This window comes from Bubalus bubalis, chromosome 3 (genome assembly GCF_019923935.1).
Source record: "Bubalus bubalis isolate 160015118507 breed Murrah chromosome 3, NDDB_SH_1, whole genome shotgun sequence".
NCBI classification, from domain to species: Eukaryota; Metazoa; Chordata; class Mammalia; order Artiodactyla; family Bovidae; genus Bubalus; species Bubalus bubalis.
The window spans coordinates 9,507,217-9,530,001 of record NC_059159.1 but is presented as its reverse complement, the minus strand read 5'-3'; the positions used below and the strand labels follow the sequence as shown (position 1 = coordinate 9,530,001).

The window sequence follows — 22,785 nt, the reverse complement described above, 5'->3', positions numbered from 1 at the left end:
CTCCCGGAGATTCGAGTGGGAGGAGGAGTGGTGCTGGGAGCTTGTAACGACGCTTACGCAGAAGCTTCCCTCGTGACACACAGAACCTAAGAAACCACTTCAGGATGCACACCGTGTGCTCCCATGACCGCCGGCGTGAGGGACGCTCGGCGTCCCGCTCAGCAGCGTATGCTCAGGCCTGGGCCCCGGGCCTGCAAGGCCCAACTGTCCCTCATTCCAGCCCATGGCCCCAGGGAGACAACGCTGAGTAAACACCTGCGATGAGGTCACCCGCCACCCACAGCCCATCCGTCCTCCCAACTCTGAGAAAGTCAACCCGGACTCTAGGGACAAGGCCTGGCAACTCGTCTCTGAGCAGCGCTCCGGGGATTCCATCCGGCAGGTGGGCACACAGCACCCGCCCCCGGGGGTCAGTCCCACCGACCCCCAACCTGACCCGCGGGGAAGGGCCGTCCCGCCAAGAGGCCGTTTGCGGAGACCAGGGAGGCAGAGCGTGGGGTGTACCCGACCCCACTTGGCAGGAGAAACAGAAGCTGTCCCCGAAGCAAATACACAGAATGCAGAGAAAGCAGCTCAGCACATACTCAAGATAACCAAGCAGAGAGAAAAAGTGAGAGTCACAGATGACAACGAAGAGGAGATTAGTGTTCCAAGTCAAAGTTCATGAGAGCACACCAGACAAGTGAAGTCCCAAGACAAGTTCTTGGGACTTCCCTGGTGGTCCAGTGGTTGGGACTCCATGCTCTCACCTCCGACGGTCTGAGCTTGATTCCTGGTTGGGGAACTAAGATTCCCACATGTTGTGCGACTCGGCCCAAAAAAAAAAGTCAACAAGTTCTTATTCAGTTAACTTGTCTGTTCTTGGCAGCCAGCTGCCACGCAGGCAGCGCACTGCAGGAGCTGCATCAATGCCCACCTTGCCCCTAAGGAGTTGCAATCCTCAGAGAAAATAAGTGTGTGCGGCGAGGTCCCAGGCCGTGTGGTACATGTGATGCACAGCATGTCTCAAGAGAGGGGCACAAGACACTCTGGGTTTCAAAAGCTTGGTGCAAAGCTAACAAAAAAAAGTGAAATACCTCATTCATAATTTTGGTGCTGAGTGCCTGCCGGAACAATCTTTCCACTTAAGTGGCTGCTGGAAAATCGGAAGTCTCATTCGTGGCGTCCCCGTGTGACTCTCACTGCTGGACAGCGTTCTGCAGGAGGAGCAGCTACGCACTGGGACGAGAAGCAGGGAGGGGACAGGTTCCCAGCACTGTCGGGGGTGGGGGAGATCTGCACCCAAGTGGCTTCAGAGGAGTGCAGTCGTGGCACGTGGTGGCCAAAGGAGCGGCACCCCAGGCCAAGGGCATAGCGTGGAAGCTGGGGCAGAGCCGAGGGATGCGCGGAGAGACCTGGCCACCAGCTGGGGGATGCTTTGTGTGCTGCCTAGTTTGGTCGGGTTCCCTCAGGGCAGAACCAGGCTTTGGGATCGGGGGGAGGGTACTTGCTGGAGCTGGCTCTGCTACAGGAGCCCGTGTGGGCAAGGCTACTGGAGTATGCTTGGAACCAGGGCCCTGTGGGTGGGGTCAGCGAAAGACCCACTAGACTGTGAAGACAGGAAGAACTGGACTGCGTGGCCAAAAAGATCGCCAGTGCCCCAGAGCCAACACTCCATCCATGGAGAGCTGGAGATGGCGGTGAAGGGAAGGGTCACAGGCAGCTCCCTGTTCCGGCCCCACGTGGAAAAAAAGGGAGCGGGGGACAGGCAGGCTGCAGGGGTGGGGTGGGCCTGCGGGGACTCAGTGCCGGTGCCGGGGGACTCATGTCAAGGGAGAGCGTGGAGGAGGGGTGGGCACAGGGCCGGGGAGAGGGGGTGGAGGCTGGAGAGCCCCTCATGGGAAGAGGGTCGAGGAGGGGCTGATCCCATTCAGCTGCTGGCTGGAGTCAGAGGGGAGGCATGGCCAGCCCTGGGCCTGGTGACCGAGGGTAGTGGGTGACCCTGCAGAGCGGGTGGGGAGGAAGGGGCAAGGGTGACCACATGAGGGCCTGGCAGGCCCCCTGATGGCAGCCGTCCCCTCGAAGGTGCCCTGGGACGACCTCCGCTACCTCTTCGGGGAGATCATGTACGGCGGCCACATCACGGATGACTGGGACCGCCGGCTCTGCAGGACCTACCTGGCGGAGTACATCCGGGCGGAGATGCTGGAGGGGGAGATCCTGCTGGCCCCAGGCTTTCAGATCCCCCCCAACCTGGACTACAAGGTAAGGAGAGCACCCTCCAGGGATGGGGGGACACGTGAGACACGGGCGCCCTCCGGGAGGCAGAGCAACAGAGGAGTGCTGGCCATGGGCTCCCTGGAGAGGGCCTCCGTCACGGACCTTACGGACGGACCCTCCAGGAGGAAGCCAGCGGGCAGGCGACCCACAAAGAGGGTTTGAGAGGCAGCCTCCACAAAGCGGGAGGGGAAACGCCCTCTCTGCAGTGGGGGGCAGCCCCAACAGGGGGTTGGCCCAGAGGGCAAGGGGTGGACGGAAGGTTCTGGGAAACGAGGCTTCGTACGAGGACGATGCAGGCTCCAGCTCACGCGGCTCTCCCTGCTCACCTAGCCCCCCTTTTGCAGGGATACCACGAATACATCGATGAGAACCTGCCCCCCGAGAGCCCCTACCTGTACGGCCTGCATCCCAATGCAGAGATCGGCTTCCTGACGGTCACCTCGGAGAAGCTGTTCCGCACCGTCCTGGAGATGCAGCCCAAGGAGACAGACTCGGGGCCTGGCACTGGGGTCTCCCGCGAGGAGAAGGTGGGTGTCTGACCCCCACCCGGCAGGGAACCTACAAGCTGGCTGCTGCGGCCCCAAACTAAGCACCTCTAAGCACCGAGCGCTGAGCTAGAGAGCGCCATCCCCACACAGTGCCTCCCTCCCCAGGGCTCTGAACCTCGGCCCTGCCCTGCCCTGCCCTGCCCTGCCCCGCCAGCACGGGGAAGTCGAGATTCTTGACTGGAGCAGAGCCTTGGTGCTATGAAGCCCCACGACCTTTTCTCCAATGACTGACCAGAGGTCTACGGGTGGGCACTGGTGTAAGGGACCACCATGGGGGCCACCCCTTGAGGGGGTGTGACCAGCACGTCCCTGCAGACAGCTCCCACCAAGGACAGGGTCATGACCCCATGACCACCGGGTGACCTGATGGGGGAGGGAGGCATCTTCAGGACGTCGGAAGGCACTGGGTAGAGCGGTGACGCTCCTGAGGGCACAGCCAGATGGCCTTGACAATGAGACCGAGGTTCCCCTCCCCAGTGGAGCCTGGGGCTGCACCCCCACGATGCCCTTTTCCTGGCAACTCCGCCTGCCTCGCTCCCGGGCTTGGAGGTGAACTTCGGGGCAGTGCCCTGGCCTGGCACTGGGGCAGGGCTGGGGCCCAGTGACACGAGCCGGCTGGGGACTGGCTTCCAGGTGAAGGCCGTGCTGGACGAGATCCTGGAGAAGATCCCGGAGACGTTCAACATGGCCGAGATCATGGCCAAGGCCGCCGAGAAGACCCCCTACGTGGTGGTCGCCTTCCAGGAATGTGAGAGGATGAACATCCTGACCAATGAAATGCGGCGCTCGCTGAAGGAGCTGAACCTGGGGCTGAAGGTCAGAACGGGGCGGCAGGACCCGGGGCGGGACCTAGATGCGGGCTGACCACCCTTGGCCACGGGCCGATGAGCCTGAGGCCACTGAGACACACCCTCGAGGTCCCTGGGCTGGAGAAGTGGGCGCCTCAGGGCCAGTGATGCCTGGGTCTGCATCACTGCTAAGTGCCCCAGCACCCCCGACTGTGTGACCCCAGGGAGAACTGACCATCACAACCGACATGGAGGACCTGTCCACAGCCCTGTTCTATGACACTGTGCCCGACTCCTGGGTGGCCCGGGCCTACCCCTCCATGATGGGCCTGGCGGCCTGGTACGCTGACCTACTGCTCCGCATCAGGGTAAGGACAGGCTTCCAGGGAGCCACTGCGCGCTCAGCAAACCCGTCCCCAGGGCCTGAAGAGCAAGGCTGGGGAGCGGGAGTGCGCCGAGGTCCCCGCTGGCCCGGCCTTGGTCAGAGCAGGGCCGAAAGCGCCTGGGCCACACCTCAGGGAGACAGGCCTCAGAGTGCAGGCACTTCCCCTTGAAGGAAGCCCAGGGTGAGCTCGAGGTGTGAGCAGCTCCTGTGGCCAGAGATGCAGAGGCCCTCCCAGCAGGTCCAAGAGGCTCCAGAAACACCCACTGGGGCGGCCACCTCCTGGGGGGGACCAGGGATGGGAGCAGCAGCCTTTCAGACTCGAGCCTCTGACACTGAGCGCCCCCCGCCCAGTGAGGGGGCACCCCGGGCAGGCGGCCAGGCCCCGCTGCCCACCGCGGTGTGGGGGCGGGGTGGCTCCAGCTCAGCCCCGCCCGCACCCTCAGCTCGGCCCCACCCCCGCCCCGCCCCCTCCAGGAGCTCGAGGCCTGGACCACAGACTTTGCGCTGCCCACCACCGTGTGGCTGGCCGGCTTCTTCAACCCCCAGTCTTTCCTCACGGCCATCATGCAGTCCATGGCCAGGAAGAACGAGTGGCCGCTGGACAAGATGTGTCTGTCCGTGGAGGTGACCAAGAAGAACCGGGAGGACATGACTGCGCCCCCCCGGGAGGGCTCCTACGTCTACGGGCTCTTCATGGAAGGTAGCTGGGGCTGGCGGCGCAGGGCCCTGGAGCCTGGGACTGGTGTGCCTTCTTCTGAGGGCCGAGGGCCAGAAGCCAGCCCCACCCCACACCCAAGGGCATGGCAGCCCGCCCTCCTCGGAGCCCCGTGAGAGCCATCACGTGGCCAGGTCCCAGCAGCCGCGGGGGGCTCAAGGCCGGCGCTCACTCAGTCCCCACCCTGTCCTGCACCAAGCGAAGCCGGACAGGACCGCTCTGAGTTGAGTGCCAGCCCCTCCCCCGCGACAGATGTCACCCCCGTACCTAAGGGGGGTGTCAGGCCCCCTCCCCCCCGCCCCGTGCCCACATCCCCAGAGATAAGCACAGCAGCAGATGTTCTCCATGTTTTTATTGTGGAATTACAGGAAATCTCAGCGTCATTAAATAGGGTGAGTAGAAATAAGTCTGGTTCAAGGCGGCAACAGTTCAATGTGCGTCTACACGTTTACTGCGCACGGACAGGACAGACGCCACAGGGACAGGGGAGCGGGGAGCTCTAATCAGTCACTTTTAGCTGGAGTTAGTTTCCTGCCCCTGAATCAATAAGGCTGACACATGAGGCTCCAACACCACCACAAATGTAAACGGTGGAGCCCAGGGCTTCAGGGCTGGGCCGTCCGTCGGACGTTGGCAGCGAGACGCCCCCCCCGCCACCACGCCCTCTGCTCGCAGCCCCATGTGTGGTGATCCCAGTGCCAGTCCAGCCTCGGCACATTGCTGCAGGGGTGGGGGTGTGAGCCAGGCCCCGCCCCTCCCTGCCAGCGCGACAGACGGGAACCAGTCACCTCACCACGGACCACCCTGACCCTCGGGTGTGCCATCCCTGCAGGAGCTCGCTGGGACACCCAGACCGGAGTCATCGCCGAAGCGCGGCTGAAAGAGCTGACGCCAGCCATGCCCGTCATCTTCATCAAGGCCATCCCTGTGGACCGCATGGAGACCAAGAACATCTATGAGTGTCCCGTGTACAAAACACGCATCCGCGGTCCCACCTACGTCTGGACCTTTAACCTGAAAACCAAGGAGAAGGCAGCGAAGTGGATCCTAGCGGCCGTGGCGCTGCTCCTCCAGGTCTAGCTGGAGAGAGGCCCACGCTGCCCTGGGCCGGGTCCTGACTGCAGCTTCAGGTTCACAGCTGGGGTCCCAGTCCCGCAACTGCCATTTATTTTCACAGGAACTGATGGTTGCTTTTTGTTCTCCTAAATAATCGAGGCACTTCATAGCACGCACATCTGGACTAATCGGGGTGGGGTGGATAGGATTAAAACAATGATGCTACTGAGCCAGGCTTGTCTGATTCACTTGAGCTGGCCTTCAGCTCAGCGCCTGATGGCCACCAGGGGCCTGGCACAGGCCTGGGGGCGAGGCCCGGATTCCCAGCAGCTGGAGGAACATCCCAGGAACCAAACCCCCAAATCCTGACTTCCTACAGGGGCGGCTGGGTTAATCTTCCCCCAGCAGTGGCCTGGAGGGTTCGAGCTGGAGGCAGTCCCACCCTCGGGCCTGATGCTACATGTAAACACCCACCACCAAGGGGAGGGCGTTCCGTCCCGTATAAACCGGAGCTGCCTCCTCCACAGGCACTGGCCCCCACAGCGTTCTTCCTTCTTCTTCCTTCTCCGAAGGAAGGAAACCTCCCTCAGTTATGGTAATGCCTCCTCCCTGCCCCAGAAATCTGAAAAACAAACTGTTTCCACTGCATTTCCATGCACCTCCAGTGCTGCCCTGTCGACAGCCCACTTTCTGAGATTGCTGGGAACCGGAGGGACCACTGTGAACGCGTGTATGTGCCCTGAGAGGTCACAGTGAACGTGCTCACTGCTGGGCAGCATCTTTGTTGTCCTTCAGCTCCCGCCTTCTCCCCAACAGTGCTCACTTGTTGCCACCAAAACAGACTTTAAAGCAAAGTCCATAATAGACAAAGAAGGGCGTCATATAATAAAGGGAGCAATACGAGAAGATGTAACCGTTACAGACGCACCTAAACACATACAGCAAACGTTAACAGGTGCAAAGGGAGAAAGACAGTAACAATTAACAGCAACGGGCTTTAACACCCATTTACAACAATGGACAGATCACCCAGAAAAATCAATAAGGAAATAGTTGTCTCAAATGACACATCAGACCAGTTGGACTCTCTAGATAACTAGCGCACATTCCATCCAAAAACAGAATGTACATTCTTTTCAAGCGCACGGAACGTTCAGCAGGAGGCATCACGTGCTAGGAAGGAGATCAGGAAATACCTGGAGACAACAAAAATAAAACCACCACTTTCCAACATCTGTGGGATGAAGCAAAACCAGTGCTAAGACTTCTAGGAGATCCCAGCAATACAGGCCTACCTCAAGAAATAAGAGAAATTTCACACAGCCTAACCCACCCACCATCTAGGAATCAGAATCGGAAAATGAAGGACAGACACCAAGTCAGCAGAAGAGGGCCGGCTGCTCAGCGGCCAAGAAACCCTGGGGTGAGTGTGTCCTCGGGCACTGTGACCTGGGCTGAGCATGGCAGTGGGCGCCAGGAAGGCCAGAGCCCCGTGCTTCTAGCACAGGAGACAAGGTTCAGGAAAGGTGGCCCCCCACGCCCTCCACACACAGCCTGCCCACAAGCCAGCAGAGAAGGGATGAGAGGTGGCCCGTCTCATTGCACCCTGAGCTCCAAGAGGCGCAGGTGGCCGTCCTGGTGCCGCTCCTGGAGCTGCCCCGGGAAGGCTCCCGTCTGACGGCTGGGGGGGCGGTGTCCCTTTTGGCAGCCAGAATGACCTCAGCAGGACCAAGAACAGCAAGGCCCAGACCTGCCTGACTCGGCATGGCCAAGCCGACGCACGTAGTTCAGAAAAGCAGCTGCACTGCCCTTAAGGCTGCCCCAGGGGATGGGTGCAAACAGAACGAGAAGCGGACAAGGAAGGCAACGAGCAGGGCCCACAAACTCCAGATAACAGACTCCGGTGGGGGGCGGGGGGTTGGGGGGGACTCATGAGCTGGACCCTCAGTGTCTCATGGCTCAAAAGCAAAGGAACCTGCCCCCCCAACCCCACACTCCCCACGCCAAGGGATATGTGGCCTTGTTTTCTAAGTTCACCTTGATCCTGAAGTTTTGTAAAAACCTTTTTCCAAGGATTCTCATCCAATCCATAGGTAAAGAAGCAGTCCTCGAAGGCCTACCTCTGAGGCCAATGATCTACAACAATCCTGGGTCTGGTGGGGCTGAGAGGGAGAAGGAAAAGTGTCCCTCAAATCCTCCCTCCCAGGGACCTGGAGGATCCACGCCCCTTCAGAAGCAGGGGTTCTGGCCAGTCTGGATGCCGGGCAACCGCCTCTGCTGGCCAGAAGGGGTCACTGTAGCCCTTGGTGTCAAGGCTGGAGGGACAGGAGAGCCACCACTCTGACTGGGATAGGCCTGCCGGTGGCCACCACGCAACTCATCCTAATCCCTGGTGATAACCACAGAATGGGGAGGTTTTCCAATTTTGCCTCCAGAGCCTGAAATAAAACAGTCATTCATGCTACATCACACACGGCGGGTCGATGACAAAATTCTCTCCATGCTGTGAGACGATTCACCCTGGAGCTGCAATCCAGTCTCAGAGATAGAGCCTGGGACGAGCGCTGTGCTGCATGTGAAAGTGCCGTGAGCCCAGCAGCAGTCCCAGGGGAGAAGGGTAGGGGCCCAGACTGCGGCAAGCCCCAGGGGGAGAAGGGAAGCCCCCTCCCTCAGGACCGTCGTGAAGGCAGGCGGCAGACACAAAGCGAGCAGGCTGCCTACTGCTCAAGCCCAGCTGTGGCGCAGGCTCGCTCCCGGCCCACAGCCCCTGCAGGAATGCAAACGCTGTTTACCGAAAGCCTCCCTCCAAACAGAAACCCAGTGCCCGGCACATTCCTTTGGCTTCCCTCCTCTGATCATCCACAGGACAATTTAATAACTGGTTTGAAGACAGTGTTAACTGATGTGCTGCTGCCCCTGGGCAGCGTGGCCGAGGCTCCACCCCACTCCCCACCGGAGAACTGGCAGACCTGTCTGGGCCCGGGAGCGGGGCCAGGGCCGTTCCAGGCTCAAATGGGGTGCCCCCAGCCCCGGAGTCCCGGCCTCCCAGGACCCACGCGCAAACATGACCATCGGAGCCGCCAGCCCTCCGCAGGGAGACACAAGAGGGTCTGGAATCCCATTTGTCTCCCCCCACCCCCAACCCCCTGCCAGCACCCCACCCCTGCCAGGGGTGAGGGCCAAGCCCTGGGGCCGTGAGGCCTCCCCTCTGGACCTGAAGCACCAGTCCTCTCTTCAAGCACCTGAAGGTGTGCGGAGTGGGCCACACCGGGCTGGGAGGTTTTTGAAATCTGCTCCCGGAGACCCCAGGGGCAGGGGAGGAGCGGCCCCAGGGAGAGAGAAACAGCAGCAGGTAGAAGAGGCAGCTTGGGAGAAAGGAAAGCAGCTGCATCTCTGCCTTTAAGCATTTTTTTACTCTCTGAATTTTTGTGTTATCTGAATCAAGTATAAAGTAATAAAAATGTTGAGAAAAAAAATGAAGCGAGAAAATGCAACCTTTTAAAGTGAGACTGAGGAGAGAACCATGACCCCAGGACACACACGGGGCCAGCACGGGCCAGGCTCGGCTGCTCAGCCTCCACCCTGTGCTCCCGCCTGCTCGCTCTCCTTCCCCCACAAGCCCTTCCGCCTGGCTGGACCAGCGGAGTCTGCCCCAGAACGTCCCACCCCGAGACTGATCCACCTGGGGCCAGGTCAGGGTCTAAAGAGATCTGAACCCAGAGGGTCACTCAGGAGAGACCCCACCCCTGGTGGCAGCCCAGGGGGCCGTCCCACGAGGCCTCCTCTTGTCCCCCTGGGACACAGCTGGTGGCCTGGGGCCTCGGGGCTCTCGGCAGGCTCCTGGGTGGGCAGAGCGAGTCCCGCCACCAGTCACCGAGACCACCGCGTGTCTGCAAGCACAAGCCAGGAGTGTCGGGGAGACGGGGTCACAGACTGTCTGAGGCTCCGTCCATCCTGCACAGCCCAGGCAGCAAGCCCGGGTGCCTCCACCATGAGCGCTGCCCCTCCGCCCCCACTGCCTTCAGAACCCCGTGCTCTGCGACGGACAGCGGGCACAGAATCTACCCCTGTGTCCAGCAGCCATGAGGCCCTGGCCCCAAGGCCGCCTCCGGCCCCCATGCGAGCACAGACACGTCCCACCACGCTGACCCCACCACGGCCCTGGGACCCGACGGAGGGTGAAAGGGCCACCTCATTAGCACCAGGCTTCCAAGCCTTCGATAACCACCCATGACCCCAGACACACACCCCTGAGCAGGTAACCAAGGATGGACCAGAGAGCCCTGAAGCCCCTGCGAGAGGCCCCGGGACCCCAGCTGGAAAGGACTGCTGTGGCCCCTAGTGACCCAAGGTCAGTACCTGCTGTCCTCAGAAGAAGTTCTTGATCAGCGGAGTCACCATCTTCACCCACAGCTTCACCTGCCGGCTCGGCTGCTCAAAGGTGGCAGAGGACACCACGCCTGCCCTGCGGTAGAGCTGCTCCTGCTCCTGGGGAAGAGGGACAACCAGGAGTCACGGGGCGGCTCCAGGACCAGCCACTTGGCCTGCTGGCCCTGGGGCTCCGCGGGGGCCCTGGCGCAGGTCGTCCCTGTGAAACATTCCTGGGAAAGCTAGTAAGCCAGGGTGTCTACAGTTTGAAGACCGAGGTGCGTGGGGAACAGGCAATTTAGAGCTGAAGGAATTCAGCTGGTGAAGGAAATATTTAAAAGTGCACCCTCGATAAATGAGACAGTGCAATTAAAATAATGAAGGTCCTTTTTTAAACGAGACACAGTTTTTCTTCTCTCAAGCTGGCAGAAAGTGGTAACGTCATCAGCCCTGCTGACGAAGGCCGAGGGAACAGGCATTCCCGGACACGGCTGATGCAAAGGGGGGGCCAGGTCCCCATCTGGAGAGCAAGTTGGCAACAGGTTATCGAAAGCCTTGAAAAGCTCCGCTTGCAAGAGTTTATCCCAAGAAAATAACTACGCACTAAGATTTCTGTATGCGCACATTTATCACGCCAAGATTTATGATGGAGAAAACCTGGAAAGCACCTAAATGTCCAACGGCCAACTAATTAAACACAGCAAACCATATGACACACCAGCATTCACCATGAGCTGCCCATGCCCTGGAGAAACACTGACCTGAGGATATGGGAAGGCAGTGCAAGACACGGGGTGGGCATTAACAGATACAACACAGTCCTGATTTCATTAAAAAGAAAAAAGCCAAGCAACACTCTCTGTAAGCCCACAGACCAAGACCGGCTAGGAACGACCGAAACAATTTCAGTGACTATATGTGGGTGACAGGGTCACCGTCTTCTAATTTTCCTTCAATTTTAAAGTGAACGAATATTACTTTCATGTTTAAAAACGCTGACATAAGCCTTGTCTTACATGGTGTTCGAGAAGAGGACTGCCCTGGCGGCCCAGCAGCTAAGAGTCCACTTGCCAGCGCAGGGGCCGTGGGTTCGACCCCTGGTCTGGAGGATCCCGTGTGCCGCGGGACAGCGAGGCCCACGCCCTGGAACCTGCGCCCCGCGACCAGAGAAGCCATGGCAGCAGAGAGCAGCCCCTGCTCTGCACACCGCAGAAAGCCCGCACCCAGCATGAAGACCCAGTGCAGCCAACAATGAACGAACGAATAAAAAAATCTTTGAGAGGAGAAACTGCCTCTCTTTTAAAACACGACACCCTCGAAGCTTTCCCGAGGCAGAGGCAGCAGTCAGAAGCTGTGACTTCCCTCTCTGAGCCTTGTGTCCCTTCATCTGTGAAACCCTGACTACCCCATGCCCCGGTGAGGCTCCCTCAGCACTGGCTGTGCCAACACTCCAACCATGTTGGCACCAGGAGCCCCGGGGGGTGCTGTGGTGCTGCCCCCTGACCTGCTGGGGGCTGGATGCTCTCCTCTGGGGGGTGGGAACGGAAGCCGTGTCCCTGGCCAACCCCTGTGACCCAGTGAGGACGGGAGGGGGGGACACGGCGCCCTCAGAACACGACAGACTGTCCGCAGCTCTTCCCGTCAAGGGCTGGGGAAATCTAGTGCCCGACTTCACGTCTTCCTGAACAGCCTGCGTGCTCAATCCCTTGTGAGCCGGGCTGGGGCCGGGGTCCCTGGCGCTTCGCGTCCGAGCCGACCGTGCCGCCCACTGACCGCGGCTGGACGGGCCTGTCGGAGGAGCCGGCCTTGGTCTCCAGGGGCTGCTTTGTGGCGGTCTCCACAGACCCGGCTCCAGCTTTATGTTTTTCCAATGACTATGCAGCCAAGATCTCAATTAAATTACCAGAAACACTTTAAGTTTCCTCACAGCCTCCGCATAGGGAAGGAGAAGGAAGTCAGCTGCTCGGGGTCACAATGCTGTTCAAGGGAGGCTTCCCTAGGTCACCAGTGGGGAACCGTGCTGCCCGAACAAAACCAGGAAGCTTTCAGTTTTTATTGTATGTACTAAGTGAAGGGAAGGACTGTGGATCTGGATAAAAATATCTCCCCGCTCCGGTGCCCATGGACACACGGACAGGGCCCTTCCCTGGAACCCCAGGAGGACTCCAGAGGTGGCTTCTGATGGCAGGGCCCCGGGCAGCGGGGTTTTAGGGACTTTCTGGGCTCTGGGGAGGTCGTGCGGCTGGGCAGTCCCAGGATCGGGCCTCACAGGGGCCTCTCCGGAGGGTGGCTGTTGTCCTGGTATGTAAGTGCACAGGAGGAGTTATCCAGAAATGCCTTTCTGCATGTTAAAGGCACAGAGGTGAGCACGCCTCTAAAGAATGGAAGGGCTGCAGTGGTGTGGACTGTCACCCTCCCAACAAAAGCCCCTGGGACTCAGGTTTGGGAAGAAAAAGAAAATATCCCAAATATGTCATTTGGGGAAGCAGCTCCTGACCACAAGTGGCCCAACTCTTCTCAAGATTCAGGATGTGGGTTCAGTCCCCCTACTCGGGGAGCGGGGGGAGAGTGGCTAGCACCAGGACTCTGGGCACAGACTTGCTCCCCCCAATCAGCCCCAGGCCCAGAGCCCTGGGGCCAGGCGCACCCTGACCCCTCTACGTCTGGGAAACCCAGCTCTCAGCAGCGAGGCCGAGGTCCAGGAGATGCCGCTGCTCCTCTCACCCCAGCGCCCTGAGGCCGGCCAGCCCCTACTGGAACCTCGGCGGGCGTTTGCTGGAAGCCTGACCATAGCATCTAGGATCTGCTGAGCAGATCAGAGTCTCCCGCTGGTCGCCCAGAGCCCGACCGCCGCCACTTCCCCTCGGCCCCGGTGAGGCCCTTCCCGGCACCAGGGCCCCGCTCAGTCACTGACAAGATTCCCAGATCACAGGAGGCAGATCCCGGGGAACCAGGCAGTTACCATTTCCTCGTCCATCAACAAAGGCTCCAAGGATTTCGCAACAGTAATTCCCAAACACAAGAATAAAGGCTTAACACAGCCCCTGCACTTCTGAGGGCTGGCCTCCGGGGGTGTTATCTACGCTCCCATGACTCAGGAGGAAAGCTGGCACCTCCCCTGGAGAGGCTTTGTCGTAAAGGTCATAAATTCATGAACCCAAAGGATCACCCAGGCTTCACGTGCACAGGTGCTGTGCTTGCGTTCCCGAAAGTCCACCAGCGCTGCTGCAGGTGATCGAACACAAAGATGCACGTAGAAGCAGAAATCACCTGCACTCATTCTTGACTTTAAATGGAAAGACCACCATCGCAGAAGGAGGCTGAGACCGCTGCCCCTCTGGGAACCAGAGCTGCGTTCCTGTCCCTGGAAGCCCAGTGCTCTCCCCGCCCACCCGGCACCCAACCGTGGGCCCCTAGCAGCCAGCAGCAGGGGCTTGGGGATCCCGCGCCCTGTGACTGACTCTCCAGCCCCAGCTCGAGAGAAAGGCCTGCGGTCCCGTGAGCCACGCGGGGGAGTCTCTTCCCAGGGGAGTGGGAGGTCCTCGCTGGACCACACAACATGCCCACCAAGCCAGATCAAGCGCATTAAGTTCTCTCTTAGGACCACCCCTCCCCCACCCCCTCGCTCTCAGAAGTGCCTGCCTCCCCCTCTCACAGCTGCAAGGAAAGAAATCCTATTACAAGTGTGACAAAACCAATGCAGAAATTCCAAGACACCTTGGGAACGGGCCTGCCCTGCCCCACCGCCATCCCCTGACACAGGGAGGTGGCAGGCGGCACACCAGCCTCCATGGGGCCCTGCCCACCACCAGCCCCTACAAACGCACCACGAGGGGCCCCCCGCTCCTGGCCAGGCACACATCCAAGCAGCCCCTCCACCACCTCCTGCAGAGTCGATCCCAAACTAGATCACTACCCAGTGAAACAATCTGAAGGAAAACAAATAGAATCGAAGTTCTCAGCGCAAAAGGATCGTCGTGCTGACTGGAAGGCACAGCAGTCTGGGACCAGGACAGTCCGAGCCCTCACCATGGCGCAGCTCCAAACAAACCACCTCTGTCTGCATGGCCTCTGAGGTCATTCTAAGGGTTGGCTCTTTTTTCCGGCTTCTGTCTCCACTTGCAGAGACTCTGGCTCCCCGGGTGCCCCTTCCACCTGGGTGGCAACCCCACCTCCTGCCTCTCCCTCCCCAGACTCTGAAGCACCTCTGGGGGAGGGTCGTCATCAGAATGACCCAGGCCGCCCAAAGCTGCTCCCTAACAGACCTGGGCGCAGGTCCTGTGTGACCCTGGCTCCTACCCCAGGAACTGATCTGCCGTCTCAGAAGAGGTTGGGACCAGGGCCGTATTCACATCCCTGTGAGAACAAAGCGTTCTCTGCCCATGTAGGGAAACACAACGCCCCCGAGACGTGGGGGAGAGCACCTGCCAGGGAAGGGCATGCCCCAGGTGCAGGCAGAGGGGTGCAGCAGGCCTCCCTCGGGGCCGGCCAGCGGCACACACTAGAGGACCCCGGTTCTTTCCCACCCTCGGGCCCCAGCAGGAGACAGCCCCCAGGCACCCAACTGCGCCCCCACCGCCCCGCAGCCCCAACCGACCTGGTGAAGCTGCTGCTGCAGGGCCCGGCTCTCCGTGACAATGGCGATCTGGGCCTCCAGGTCCCGGTGAACCGACCTGTACCCAAAATTAGGAGAGCCAATCAACGTGAGACAGGGCAGGCTGCTCCCTGCCAGGTACAGCCAGAGGCCTGCAGGGAGAAGGAAACGTGCAGACAGGAAGTGAGCACGGCCGCCACCACAGCCTCTCCGCGCCGCGCTGACATGGGGGAAAAGCAGGCCCTCGGAGTCCCGGGACAAGGGGACGGGCTCCCTTGGAGGACGGACTCCCCCTGGGCCCACTCTCGGCCCCGCCCGCTGACCTGGGGGAGAAGCAGCCCCGCAGGGTCCCGGGAACAAGGCCGTGGGGACGGGCTCCCCGGGGCCAGGTTGGCCCAGCCCAGGCTGCCATGGGAGGCAAAGGCCCATTAGGGTCTGCAGGGCGCCTGGTGCTCTGGGCCCGTAGGGACGGCGGCTGTCTCCGGTGCACGGCGTGGCCCGCAGGGTGAGAAGCGGGCTTCTCTGGTGAGGCCCGTGCTCAGGCTCTGTTCTCACCCCCCACCCTACCCCCCGACGCTACTGGACACCCCTGTCACCCCTCCCAGACAGCGCGGGGCCTTTACTGCCCGCTCTCCACGCTGCCTCAGCCACGTCCTGGCCACCGTCCCACCTGCCCGTCCTTCCACGGGCCCAGAGGGCAGGAGGCCCAGCAGAGCTCAGGTCACAGCTGCTGCTCATTGAACAGGCCAGCTGAGCCCTGGGCTGGGGAGCAGCTACCCTTTCACCTGAGCCTGCAGATGGGGTGACACCTGACTGGGTTTAAGAACAGGTCAGCTGGCCAAGCAGCCCAGAGGCACCTGCCCTTCCTCCTAGTCCCCCAGCCCCTGCCAGAGCAGAGAGGGGATGAGCCCCGTGCACTTCCCTCAGAGGAGCTCCCGGGGGCCCTCAAGTCACAGCTCGGGACGTCTGGGCTCCTCTGGGGTTCAGTCCCAGATGTTGAGGGTGGAGCCTGGGTCTGACTGAGGGGTGAAGGTCCCTGCCGAGGGAGCAGCAGGGGGCACCGAAGAGAGAGCCCGCCGGGGCGAGCTGCACCCACGTGCAGGTGAGCTGGCCCCGGGCCCCTCCCTCGCGCCCGCTGCCGACTGCGGAGAAGCCCACCAGAGGTATGCAAGTCCGCCTGCTGGGGCTCGGGGGCTCCAGGCCAGAAGGGCGACATCCACTGGAGGCCGGCACAGCACAGACTGGAGGCCCTGTGCGTTTCAGTCCTAGCCCAGAGAATGCGGTTCCGCCCCCCTTTTTCTCTTTTGCTAGAAAATGAGCCAGTTAACACCAGAGGAAAGCAGAGTGCGTGTGAGCAGCCACAGGGGGACAGCTCCTTCCTCCGCCCCCCCGGGAGCACGCCATCTTCTGATAACACCTCAGCCACAGCTCTGTAATGACGGCCGTGGCTTCTCTCAGAACCCTAAACATCACCTGAGACGGACAACACGCAGATCCCCTGCTCTGCACCCCATTCCATCCCCTCCCCAGTCCCAGGCCCCATCAGAATTACTTCTGTTCCCCAAACCTAACATCTCCAGGACACCTGTGGCCCCAGACTCCCGTCCTCCTATGGAGCACCAGGCCTGCCCTCTAGCTTTTCCTCCACGCTGCACCAAGAACGCCCAGCCGGGAACACCCAGGGGGGCCGCCTGAGTCCTGGGCTCCTTTGCAGGCTGCCCGGTGCAGGGCCGGCCTCCTCATACCCTCCCACCACCGTGAGTCTCTCCTCTGCCAACAGGACCCTTCCGAAGGGCCCAAAGGCACACACGAGCATTGCGAGTGAATCAACGTGTGATACACACCAAACTCCTAAAATAGAAGACCATTTCCTAATTCTCACTCAGAGCAAGAGCATTTCCAAGAACATCTTGGGTAAGAGATGATGACGCTCAGCTGCCTGTTCCTGTAATATGCCTGCCACCCCCCAACACACACACACACACGCAGGGGCCACATCAAAGCCACTAGCTTGCCCGCTGGTCTCACTCAACCGATTACACCCCACCCCGCTGGGCCGCTGCATGTGGGCAAGCACACGGCTCACCTGACCGCGTGTCCAGACCCCAGGGGTAGGCAGGCCGGCCCCAGCGCCCTGCTCTGGAGGCCCCGTCCTCAGCAGGCAAAGCTCTCCACCTGCTCGAGGCTCAGCCTGACTGCCCCAGCTCTCCTTATGGCTGGAGCAGGGCGGGACAGGCGAGGTCTCCACCAGCAGTTACTATTTCCACTATTCTCTCTTTCTTTAGTGTGCGGCTGCTCCACACAGCTTATGACACTGTAGTTCCCCAACCAGGGACTGAATTCATGCCACCTGCAGTGGAAGCTCGGCGTCTTAACCACTAGACTGCCAGGGAAGTCCCTGTTCCAACCCTTCTGATGCCAAGATCAGCCCCGTAAAGATGCCGGGTCTGCTCGGTGCTACCTGTCCAGCTGCTCAGAAAGGGGACAGTGAACCAGGACAGGGAGGCCCCACCAACATGGGTCATGCGGCAAGGCTGAGGAGGGTTGCTTGCCACCAGGGCCCTGTGCCCTCCGAAGCCCCTGGACCCAGGTCTGCGGGGAAGGTGGGAGGGGCCCGGTCTGGCGTGCGCTCAGTTGTAACATCTGCCTGGGCAGGGACGCCTTCCTCACACGGCAGTCTACAGGTCGGCCACCAGAGGCGGACGGCCCAACTCGTCCTGGCCCACAGCTCCCCCGCAGGACCACTGCTTCTCAACGAGTTTTCATCATGGACCCCTGAAGGAGCTTTTCAGCCCCGCTTAAGATGAAGATTATTTTTTTCAGCACTCCCCTGGAGAGTCAGTCTCCAGGTGCTGTCCCTCTGGCTGGTCATGCGTGACACACCTGTTTCTCATCCTTCATCTCCCCACTGCCACCTCTGCTTCCTCCAGGTGAGTGCTTGGATTAGAGACAGCGCACCTTTAACCTACTCACTGCTCTGGGAAGGCCTGCTATCACCCCACCAACTTCCCCTGCAGTCTCATCTGCACAATCTTTCTCCATCAAAAAGAAAACAGAGACCATGAGTGGTGAGACGCCACTTGGTGTGTGATGACGGAGGGGGGCTGGTGCAGCAGGGCAGTCAGGGGGACGCCACACGGAGCCCCGGCAGCCCAGGACAGGGGCGCCACCATGAACAAGAGTCCTTCTAGACTGAAGCTCACCAAGCTGGGGGCTCCTAAGCTATGGGTCTGTGCCCTGAGGACAGCTGGGAAACGTGCACGCGGGGAGGCAAAATTGAGAGGCCCTCTTGAGCTCCTGACCGTCTGAAGCTCCGGCCAGACCCGCGCTGCCACTCAGGATGTTGGGGTGAGGACACAGAGGGTGAGCCTGCCGGGCAGGACTCGCTGTCAGGAAACCCAGCGCTCCCAGCCCAGCCATAAACTTGTTATCAAGGCCTCGGTCCTCATCCCAGGGCTGACCTTCGGGCCCAACCCCTCCATCCCGCGTTCCCGGAACCTCCGAACAGGGAGAGATTCTGCAACAGGAATGACGCGGGAGGGGAGGGAGTGCTGGGGAAGGGCAGTGGGGGGGTGCTGAAGTTCAGCACCGCCGCCCAGGACAGCAGGTCTCACTGCAAAGGGAGCATGCCGCGGGTACAAGGTGACGACGCCGAGGCTGACGCCTTCCGCTGCCTCCCAGCCCTGCACCTACGCCTGCTGCCCCCACCCTGGCCGCCTCTTGAAGGAGGGGGACTGCGCGCACTGGCGGTCCCTTCGCAGGCCCAGCATCCTCCTCCAGGGGAATCCAGGTGGCCCCAGGCTCCCGCAGCCCATGCTCACCCTGGGCTCCGAGCCCCTTCCCACCTCGGTGCCCAGCCTCCATTCCAACACCCCAGCCGTGGTCTTGGGGCTCCACGTTTCCGCTCCCTCCGCCCAGACCTCTCCTGCCTGGGGTCTACGCTCAGTGTCACCTCCTCAGAAAGGCTCTCCCCGGCCCCCATCTAACAACAGACCCATGTGAGTCTGGAGTCCCCTCCTGCCCTCGTCTTCCTCAGTCCTTCCCGTGATGTGATGCTGGATTTGGATGCTTACTACCTGCTTCCCCATGAACTGGACACCCTCTGAGGACAGAGGTGTCCTGCCCGCTGTGCCCTGAATGCCGCCTGGCACGAGCAGGCCCCCCGTAAACACCTGTGTGAACAAAGTAAGTAGAATGAGGATAATAAGGCCTCTTCCAACAGTTGATTAAGAGTAAAAAGGCAAAAGGCTTTGAGGTTCTAGAGCAGGAGCACACAAACATTTCAGGTTAGAGGCCTTCTTTGAGGAGCTCCCCAGAAAACCCCAAAATCCAGCACCTGCCACCTCTCCCCCACCAATGTTCTGCAATGAATTTCAGAAGGTTCTCAGATCCCTGTAAAAACCAGAGGGAACACAAACGTCACCGAGCTACCCTCAGATGGACGAGCACCACCGGCTCCGAGGCCAGAACCGCACCGACACACCCCAGGAGGCAGGAGGCTGGTGCCGGCTTGGTCTCAGGCAAGCGGCACAGCCCCCAGGCACGCCTGCCACCCCGGTGTGAGAGCCGCCCCACGTGTGCCCGGCACACAGGGTGGAGCTGCCCCATTCTCGCTGCAGGTTCACCCCGGGCGCCGTGCCAAGCGGCCTATCGGGAAGGCAGTAAAAATAGTGACAGTTCTCACAACCATTAGCAGGCGCCTCTGTCAGCAGGAGCCAGAAATCCCTCAACCCGGGGCCCTGCCCCGCCCTCGCCACACACGCTGCTGCTGTTCATACTGCCTCCAGATGAAATCACACCTCGACAGCAGGCAGAGCTCACACCCCCCAGCACGGACGTGGCCCTGGCTCCCAGCACAAAACCCCACAACGGCGCACACAGCACCTTTCAGGCCCTCTCATCTCCACGGGGCAGAAAGCTAAGGTGTGAGAACTAGGCCTGAGAACACTCTTCACAGTCACTCGGACTCCCCTGAAGTTGCTGCCTCTCCAAGACCTAAAGAGATGAGTTCGTTGGCACAAAATAGGCCCAGCACTTACAACCGCTGACAGCAACCTCCCTGGTGGTCCAGTGACTAAGACTCCTCGCTCCCAATGCAGGGGGCCTGGGTGCGATCCCTGATCAGGGAACTAGACCGTGCCTGCTGCAACGAAAGAGCCCACATAAAACACCCTGAGACCCAAGACAGCCAAACAAACAAAAGTTTCTAAAAAAGAAAAGCTGCCAGCTGATGGATGTTGAAGGGGGACCTCTACCCTGCCCGTACCCCCAAAACTCCTGGGGCCAAGAAAATGCCAGTGAGACTTCCAGCCTCAGTGTCGCCTTCACTGGCCCCCAGAGAGGGCAGAAACAGAGCTACAGGGGACAAGGACGCCTCCTCCCACCAAGGCGTCCTCCACCCCCACACACACAGCGTCGTGGCCACAGCCTCGGGATCCCCAATCCTCCCCCACAGACCACCCAGTCATTTCACAGACCCTCAAGTGCACGCATGTCACTGTTCCCTCCTGAGTGAGATCCGAGCCATCGCCCCAGTGGACACAGAAGCGGAACCAGGCCCTCCACTTCTGCCAAAGGTAAATGTGGGCTGAGAACCACGCTTCAGGAGAGACCCCCAGCCTGGGAACCTCCGCACCACATCTTGTTTACCCAGGCTCTCCCTGACATACCGAACAGACGTCCTGTGCAAGACTCCAAATAAAAACTAACCACATAAACCCACAATGCCACAGAGGTCTCTAGCACATGGCTTTAAAAAGTGGAAGGTCCCTCCAGTTCTTTGAAGCAACTCAACTTGTTAAAAGGTGACATATAGTTAAGCCTGCTAAGAAACCAGCAAACAGCCAGTGCAGCGGCCTCCGCTCAGGCCTCTGGGCAGCACTGCTCCGGCTGGGTGCTCAGCCCGGCCCAACGTTCCCCCAACACTCGTGAGCAGAAAACCCCAAGGAACACACCCTGCCCACGTGCTCTGCCGCCACCAGGCTGCACTGCTGTCTGTGGGCACCTGCAGACCGGCATGGCCGCTTGCCACAAGAAGGCTGTTTCTCCCCATCTAGCCTGTCCACCTCCAGAGGCCCCGACAGGGCAGGGCTTTCCTTCATCACAAGCAGGGGGCTGCCCGCAGGTTCAACAGTCAGGCCCAGAGCCTCGGGCTGCCTGACTCCCAGGGGCGTGCGATGCTGACAGACAATAGCTGGAAGGCAAGGAGCTGGAAGCGGGAACAGGACTTCCCAGCGCCTTCTCTTCACCCAGGGGCTTCTGGGAGCAGGAGAACCCAAGATGAGCCCAGGCCTGTCCCACAGCAGCCTGGGGAAGGGAATCATAGCATCAGCTACTCAGCCCTCAGCAAGTATTTTCTAGGGCCCAAACCCAGACACACCGCTCGCGCCCAGCACGGGCCCTGCAGAGGGCAGGCAGGCCGCAGCCGGTCCACCACTCCCCAGTCCAAAGCCACACGGCATCTACACTGCCTGCTCGTCGTCCTAGCTCGCCTTACGGAAATGACCATCCAAAGATGAGCCAGAAGGGGGGTGGACTTAAGACTCCCGCTACTGACCACAGTGCCTAGGCAGGGAAGGACCTGGCCTCTCCCCGCAGCACTGAGTGACCTGAGCTCGGCTCCTGCCCTGAGGACAAGGTGCCTTCTGCGCAGAGAGTCCCACGCTGCCTACCCCGGCCACGCTCCCTCCCTTCCTCCCCAGCCCCCCACAATCGCACACACCCTGGGATTCCTGGCCTTCCCCACAAAGCCAGCTCCCAGATTGCAGGGCCCCACCCGCAGCAGGGCGGGCAGGAGGGAGCGGCAGAAGCAGGCCAGTCCGGGAAAAGGCGAGACACACTGGAAAAGCCGGTTGGGTGTTTCTGTTTCAACGGTAACTCAGAAGTCACCGCATGTTTCTCAGCACAGCTTCACGGAAATAATCCACAGCGCGCTCAGAACTGCCGGGCCAGGCTGCGCTGGGGGCCCCACCGGGACCAGGGACACCCCCACTACCACCCAGCCACAGGGCAGGCAGGCACCAGTGCGCTCATGGCACTTCCGTGCAGCTCGCCAGGCACACTCGCCCCCTCGAGCTCAGAGCTCCTCCCACCCCAGCTCTCCATAGCCAGGACTCCACCCCAGGCACTGCTGCTCTTCTCAGAAGTAACAGAGCCAATCCTAACATACCTGCCACACCCCCACAGGCCAGCCTGCCTGCCTGGAGACACCTGCTCGTGACACATCCAGGATCGGCCACACGGAACAGCAGCAGAGCGCGCTTCCCATGGCAGACAATGCCCCCTGCTCACGCAAGCACGTGGGCCTCGCAGGAGGAAGTGGGAACCACCCAACAGGCCCGAAGCTCTGAGTGGGAGCAGTGGTTCTCAAGGCATCAGAATCTCCTGGGGGGCTTTTCAAAGTTACCATGTTGGGGGTCAACCCCCAGAGGGCTGGACCCAGGAGGCTGGGGGTGGCTTGGGCATCAATGCACCCCCAATGGAAACTAATGGTTTAAAGAAACAAAAGCCCAAGCTGAGGTTCAAAGTGATCTCAAGTCTAAACAACACAGATGAGCGGCCGTGACATACCACCACCCGCTCCCATGGTGATCAGCCACTCTGGAAGCCCCCAGGACCAGTGTAGAAGCAGAACAGGTCTCTGAGCCAGCAGCGAGAAGTCAGGAAAGCCAGGCGTTTCTTTTATACGCAGGACTAACCAAGTGCGCTGTGGGTGTCCCTGAGCACAGAAAGGCGCGGTCACACCCAGAGGGGGTTGCACTCACATGGTGCAGCCGCCAGCGGTCCCTCTGCTGAGCGCAGGGCTCTGAGCCCCGTGATTCACAACCCCAATGCCCTGGGGTTGTGTCACATGGGGGCTGCTCCATGGATGCACACAACTGCCCGAGAAGGATCATTACAACGCACAGCTCACACTCCCACCCACCCTGGGGCAGTGCTGCACACGTGAGCAGTGCAAGCAGAGGGCCTGTTTCCTCCACTGCAAAAAAAAAAAAAAGAGCGAAGGTTTGACTTATAGAGGAAACGACCAGCAACGGTGAGGCAAAGACTGAAAAACGAGGCTGCCTGATGCC

The 22,785-nt window shown here is 60.6% G+C and overlaps 2 protein-coding genes across 9 annotated transcripts in view; one reads left to right on the top strand and one right to left on the bottom strand.

The window, feature by feature from the left end:
- The window catches only part of DNAH17 (dynein axonemal heavy chain 17), a 99,284-nt gene extending 93,304 nt beyond the window's left edge, over positions 1–5,980 (top strand). For all 4 annotated transcript variants that reach the window (XM_044938628.2, XM_044938627.2, XM_025279614.3 and 1 more), the window contains 6 exons: positions 2,065–2,244; positions 2,604–2,786; positions 3,441–3,623; positions 3,820–3,963; positions 4,455–4,680; positions 5,528–5,980. In XM_044938628.2, coding sequence (XP_044794563.2) covers positions 2,065–2,244; positions 2,604–2,786; positions 3,441–3,623; positions 3,820–3,963; positions 4,455–4,680; positions 5,528–5,775 — 1,164 coding nt within the window. In that variant the 3' untranslated portion in view covers positions 5,776–5,980. The remainder of the gene's footprint in view (positions 1–2,064; positions 2,245–2,603; positions 2,787–3,440; positions 3,624–3,819; positions 3,964–4,454; positions 4,681–5,527) is intronic.
- PGS1 (phosphatidylglycerophosphate synthase 1) overlaps positions 5,031–22,785 on the bottom strand; it is a 36,854-nt gene continuing 19,099 nt past the window's right edge. The window contains exons 8-10 of one of the 5 annotated variants that reach the window (XM_006064111.4): positions 14,717–14,865; positions 10,111–10,239; positions 5,031–5,709 (exon numbers count right to left, since the gene is read on the bottom strand). In XM_006064111.4, the coding sequence (XP_006064173.4) occupies positions 10,120–10,239; positions 14,717–14,865 (269 nt within the window). In that variant the 3' untranslated portion in view covers positions 5,031–5,709; positions 10,111–10,119. Of the gene's footprint in view, positions 5,710–6,632; positions 6,948–10,110; positions 10,240–14,716; positions 14,866–22,785 lie in introns of those variants that run through there. The other 4 variants (XM_025279616.3, XM_044938629.2, XM_044938630.2 and 1 more) reach the window with 4 other exon arrangements.